At 53.5% G+C, this 6000-nt stretch overlaps 1 protein-coding gene across 1 annotated transcript; it reads right to left on the minus strand.

Moving 5' to 3' along the window:
* Window positions 1-2083: 2083 nt before the first annotated feature.
* LOC116229691 (regulator of cell cycle RGCC-like) lies at window positions 2084-5216 on the minus strand. The gene is made up of 4 exons (XM_031594340.2): window positions 4909-5216; window positions 4415-4495; window positions 3957-4019; window positions 2084-3029 (listed from the first exon to the last, which is right to left on the minus strand). Exons 1-4 carry the CDS (start codon window positions 5153-5155, stop codon window positions 3022-3024), a joined length of 399 nt encoding a protein of 132 aa, XP_031450200.2. The 5' UTR covers window positions 5156-5216; the 3' UTR covers window positions 2084-3021.
* Between the last annotated feature and the right edge of the window lie 784 nt (window positions 5217-6000).

Below are 6000 nucleotides of genomic sequence, written 5' to 3' on the forward strand. Positions count from 1 at the left end.
ACGTTTCCAGTTCAGACAGTTGCAACAGAGTTCCACATGGCCCTAGTGAACAAGCATGTCACAGGGGAAGAAGAACAGTGTCATCAGCTGAGGCAAGCAGGGCCTCTCCATCATCTCCCCACGTCCCTCCTGGTCATTGTGCTGACCAAGCAGTAGCTTCTACAGAGGGGAAAACCAAAGGAAACATCAGGGCCTGTCCTCCAGCAAGAAGGAACTCCTAGAGCAGCCTCTGTACAACACTATCCACAGACATCCCCACCTTGCCAAACATACTGGGGATAAACCCACAGCTGCAAACCTGGCTTCACAGCAAGGAATCTTGTTTACTTCATTTCTTTAAGGCAGTCAAGAAATAATCCCCATAATGTACCATTAGGGTAAAGTAGGCAGCTCATCTCTGCTAACACATGGAGGTGGAACAGAGTGTACTCTGCTTCAGGCTCTTTCCTTCCATTCAGCACCTCCTCCCCCCCAAGTTCACCTGAGGGGATGTCTGAGCAGCTGCAATTGCAATTTACACGCCCTGCCCCTTCATATAGTTGCTGATGAGCCCTCCAGCTGCTCGTGCTCCACCATTCTCTTCTACCTCCCCAGCAAGGCCAGTGCAGCTGGGTGGATCCACCCCCTGCTAAAGCAGTCAGGCCCTCTGCCAGCTCCTGAAATTTCTCCAGGCAGACTCATTCTCAGGGACTGGGTTTTGTCCCTGTCCCAGCAGGGCAGGGCACTTTCCCAGCAGAACACAAAGCAGTAAGAAGATTTGAGTCCTCAGGATACAGAAAGCAGCGTATCACAGCAGGGGGCACTCCTAAAGACTCCCCAGCAGATGCTGCCACCCTTCTTCAGGTTGTCCATCTGTCACTGCTGGCCCTGGAAAGAGTCCAGCAGAGGGCAACAAAGATGATGAAGGGCCTGGAGCATCTCCCACACGAAGAAAAGCTGTGAGACCTGGATCTGTTCAGCCCAGATAAGACAGAGGGGGGATCTAGGTATTTATAAACATTGATCAGTGCAGTTGGATAAGGCCAGACTCTTTTCCGCATTGTGTAGTGGTAGGACCAGGAGCAATGGCAAAAAACCTAGAACACAAGAAATTCTATACAAGTATGCAGAACATCTTTAAGATGAGGGTGACAGAGCACTGGAACAGGCTGCCCAGAGAGGTTGTGGAGTTTCCTTTTTTGGAGATATTCAAGACCTGTTTGGACACCTACCTGTGCAACCTACTATGGGAAACAAAGATGATCAGGGGACTGGAGCACCTCCCCTACAAAGACAGGCTGAGGGAGCTGGGCTTGTTCAGCCTGGAGAAAAGAAGGCTGTGGAGTGACCTCATTGCAGCCTTTCAGTACCTAAAGGGAGCCTACAAAACAGGAGGGGAATCAACTCTTTGAAAGGGTAGATAACAGCAGGAGAAGGGGAAATGGTTTTAAGTTGAGGGAGGGAAGATTTAGGTTGGAGTTAGGGGGAAGTTCTTTACAGAGAGTGGTGAGGTGCTGGAACAGCTGCCCAGAGAGGTTGTGGATGCCCCATCCCTAGAGGTGTTCAAGGCCAGATTGAATAGGGCCCTGGGCAGCCTGGTCTAGTATTAAATGGCTCCCCATTAAATGGCTCTGCATGTGGCAGGGGGGTTGGAGATTCATGATCCTTGAGGTCCCTTCCAACCCTGGCCAATTGTAATTCTGTGAAACATGCTTTAATGGGGGAGTATTCTGTTGAGGTCCCTTATAACCCCTGCAGTTCTGTCAGATTCTGTCAGGAACAGCACAGCACAAACTGGTCCTATAGATAGCAGGGGCTCAGGGATAAATCCAACAGCAACAGAAGCTACCCATGCTCTGGGTCATCCAGGCACAGGCAACCTAAGCCCAGACAAAGACATCAGTGGATCCCCTGGTCGTCTGAGTCTCCCACCTGCCTTCAGCCAGTAGAAGGCTACTTAACTCATTGTAAGCATCCTCAATCCCTCATAGCCCAGGGGCAGCACCGAGGGCTGCGAGAAGCATCTCTTTGCAGGCAGCTCCAGAGATGAAATAAGCTCACAGGAACAGGTCAAAAACACCGAGACAAACTCAGAGACTTAAAATCCCATTCATAAAAATATATTAACTGTACAGTGTACATCATCATTGTTACAGTATTGACAGCAGAAGTCAGGGTAGAGGCACTTGGGGTCCAGGCAGGGGCCTTATTTACAGATACCCATGAGAAGCAACAGGCCAGCAATGGCTGCCACTGCCTGACATACTGCTGCAGGAACAAGCTTCCTGAACCAGGAGAGGACACCAAGGTGTCAGTGAAGCACTGCGAGTTGATCTTCACCCATGTCACCATCATACCACTGTTGAATCCAGAGAATAAACTCCCCAGATCCACTTGGTCAGCAGCCCCTCTTTCAGGGCATAGCCTGATGCCCTCACCAAGAGGGTTTCATATCTTGGTGCCAGCAGAGTCCTGTTCTGGAAGCAGACTGAAGCCCAACAACTAAAGCAGAGCTGACCATGTCATCATTCACAGCTGCCAGCCAGCAGACCTCAGCAGATCTCGTGGCAGGCCCAAGGCAAGGATGAAAGCACTCCATGGCTGTGTCCACAATAATGTTGAGGACCATCTGCAGGCTCCCACTGCCTTTATGCCAGCCTGCCCTGCCCACACCCCAGGGTCTGGGGAGCCCCTCCTTCTCCTTGTCTGAGGGTGCCATGAACATGCAGAGCTGAACATACAGGCCTAAGTTTGCCAGTGCCATGAGACTGGCACAAGCACAGCTGTCCCCAACCCCACAGCACCAGAAACACATCCCAGTTCTCCTGCTGCTGGAGCAAGAAGCAGTTGTCATGGCAGGATCAGTCCGTGTTTGTGGCTGGGATTGTCCTTCCTTGGCACGAAATAGCATGTCATGGCACAGAGGAGCCGTTACCCACTCAGCTGCAGGATGGCAGGGACACAGAAGCATTGGGTACATCAGGGAGGCACTAGGTGTATCTGCTGTGGATCCTTCTTCAAACTTTCCACCAAAACCACATCTCACATCTCTATGGGACAAGCAATGAGATGGAAAAGAAAAGTAGTGAGACCATAGCTGGAGGGGATGCATTAGTACAGTGGATATCCCGACGCCTGCTCCCAGAATCACCAACAGAAGGGTTAGAGCAGAAATCTGCAGACAGGGCTGCAACTCCCTTTCCTCATTACTAACTCCAAGTATTACTCAGGGCCAGCAGAAGCAACACTTCCTTCCCCTCCCTTCTGCACATCCAAAATGAGTTGACTGATGGGAACAGATACTGGGAACCAAGACCTACTGGGGAGGGCGAAAATAGAAAAGATGACCCCCATGCCTCAGTTATCCCAGCTAGGGCCAACCTCACAATACTGTGATGCTGCCCAAAAAAGCCAGCCAGAGAGACTCAGCATGACACTACCACTCTCTTCAGGGACACCTGCAGCCAAGCCCTGTGTCAGTAAGGGAGCATCTGCAGAGTGATATCACAATCCAGCTGTGCTTTCAGACATTCCACCACTGCACACAGTATCCAAAGTGGTTTCTGTTCTGCAGTTGCCAACATTCTACTCTGATAGATTTGCTCACTGTCTGTGTCCCATTGGGCCTTTCCCCAGGCAGGTGCTAGTTGGTACTTATCAGCCTGAACTCTCACATTCCTCATGGGACATTTCCAATAGGCATATGTCACTAGGGCTCTCCTTGAGGGCAGTACTGCCACCTCCACTTCAATAGCTGGGGAAACTGAGGTGCCAGAGACACTCACGCAGAAGAATTTCTGCCTCACTCGAAAGAGCTTGAAAGCATGTGGTAATGATATTCAGATAAGAAAAAAAAAGTCATACCCCAACTCCACACCACTGTCAGAGCACAGACAGCTCTGCAGAAACCACACTGATAATGTCACAGGCTGTCCCATATCTGTGGGAAAGCCTGGTGGACAAAACCACATACATACCCTCTAACACTTTGTCCAGATCCGCAATGAACTCCTCCAGCTCCTGCGTGTCTCCAAGCTTAGCTAGCAGATAGAAAGACACCATCAGCCCTCTTTCATCCCACTCCCCTCCACCAACACCCCTCCAATTTAGGTGAGGAGCACACAGATCAGAGCTGGCAGAGCTCTGGGAAAAAGGTTTCACAACAACACTACCCAATGGCAGCATGGAAAGGAAATTCCCAGGGCTAACTGACTACAGACACACATCTCCATGCCTGAGAACTAGCTGTCTCCTCACAGACCACCAACCCCATCCTCTCTGCTCCCAGTTTCATACCCAGGCTCTGGGAGCATGACTGTGGCAGCACAGCAATCCACTACTAGGCACAGAACTTCCTTCACTTGCTTGTAACACCTCCCCAATGCGGGGCAGGGAAACTGGCAAACAGCCCTTCAGACAGACCTTCTCACCTTACCTTTAGAGGAGTAAGGACCAGTGTGGGTGTTAAGATCTTCCTCACTGGAGTTCAAGCTGCTTGCTGGGGATGTGCTGGTACCTGTGGGTGCAAAAGCATCATTCACTGCCCAAGGCCAGAGGCACCCAGTAAATAGACTGCAGAACCAGGGACCGACCCCGTGCACGCTACAGGACTCTGGGCTACTTTCTCACTTGTTCAATCTGTCCACTCCTCCCTGGCTAGAAGGAACGCTCGTAGGTTGCTGGGCATGATCTTCCCTGTTCTCTCAAACAGCTCTGCAGAAGCAGTACCAGCAGATGTTGGCAGCCCCTGGACCAGGACCCAGCCCTCCCAGACACCACATTACTCATCCTGCCCACGAGTCGGGTCAGACAGGCAGCCCAGGGGCTGAACCAGCAGAAAAATTCGTGTTTTACCATGGAAGAGCCCCAGAGCTCTCAAAGCGATTCCACCCTCAGGAACACCACCCTCCCCCGCAGCCCCACACTCACTCTCCAGCTCATCGATGCCGCTGTCGTACACGCTGTGCCCCGCTTTCCTCTTCAGCTCCTCCAAGTGCCGCTCATACTGACTCGCGGGGCCTCTGTCGAAGCCCTCGACGACCTCATCGAACTCCCGCAGCAGATCGCTCAGCTCGTCCGACATGGCTGCAGGGAAGCATTGGGCAGTGAGGGGCTGAGGACGCGCACCGGGCAAAGCCTCGAGAGCCGTCCCGGACTGGCGACCAACAGACCGCATAGCCCGCAGCGCCCCACGAACAGGCTCCCCACGACCGGAGAGGAGCGGGATCCCGGCTGCACACCGCACTTACCTCCCCGACCCGCTCCGACGGGGCAGAGGCGGTGGCGGCGCATTTTGTATCAGCGCCGCCGCCCCGCGGGCCGCTCCGCACCAATCGGCGGCACCGGGCGGGGCCGGGGCAGCGCCGGGAGCGAGGTGCGACTGCCGCAGCTCCGGTCTGGGTCTCCCCGGGTTTCCCCCCAGCCCAGCCCAGCCTCCTCCTCCGCGTTGTTTCCCGGTGCGGTTGTCCGAGCGCGGTTGGCCCTAGGCTGGAGGTCGGCTACGTGCTTGCGGTCCTCAGCATCTCCTGCCAGCTGCCCGTACCAGTCATTAGCCCTGCTCTTCCAAAAGACAGCTTTTAACCTCCAGGAGGCCGCTGCCTGTGATTGTCACGGAGTGGCGATGGTGAGCTTGAGTTTTGGCTTGACCTGAAAAACTGACCTACAGCAAGGGTGAGCGGCTGAGCCCAGAGGGTTATCAGTGGCACAAAGGCTAACTGGGGGGTAGTATCAGGCAGAGCACCCCAGGAGTCCATTCTGCTATCCTGTTCTACATCTCTTCTGATGGGATGTTGGGGCAGAGTGCACCCTAGCTGGGCTGCAGGTGACACCAGCCTGGGAGGAGTGGCAGGCACAGCAGGGGAGTGCACTGCCATCCAGAGGGATCTCAAAGCTGTGCCGTCCTCTCTGCTTCTAGGATGATCGGTGGGTTCTGTCTGTAGTTTCAATCCCCATCACCTGGGTGGTCTCAGGGGGCAATGGGGAGCTCTGATTGCTTTCTGCCACCCCTAAATCAAAGTGAGA

The sequence above is a fragment of the Phasianus colchicus genome, chromosome 14 (assembly GCF_987193195.1).
Source record: "Phasianus colchicus chromosome 14, bPhaCol1.hap1.1, whole genome shotgun sequence".
Lineage (NCBI taxonomy): Eukaryota > Metazoa > Chordata > Aves > Galliformes > Phasianidae > Phasianus > Phasianus colchicus.

Excerpts from the sequence above, each read along its gene's own strand:
- LOC116229691 (XM_031594340.2), bottom strand. The coding sequence starts at position 5,155 with ATGCGGTCTGTTGGTCGCCAGTCCGGGACGGCTCTCGAGGCTTTGCCC. Across the intron at positions 4,496-4,908 it reads CGGCATCGATGAGCTGGAGA|GTACCAGCACATCCCCAGCA; the intron begins GTGAGTGTGGGG and ends TTGCACCCACAG. Across the intron at positions 4,020-4,414 it reads TGGTCCTTACTCCTCTAAAG|CTAAGCTTGGAGACACGCAG; the intron begins GTAAGGTGAGAA and ends TCTATCTGCTAG.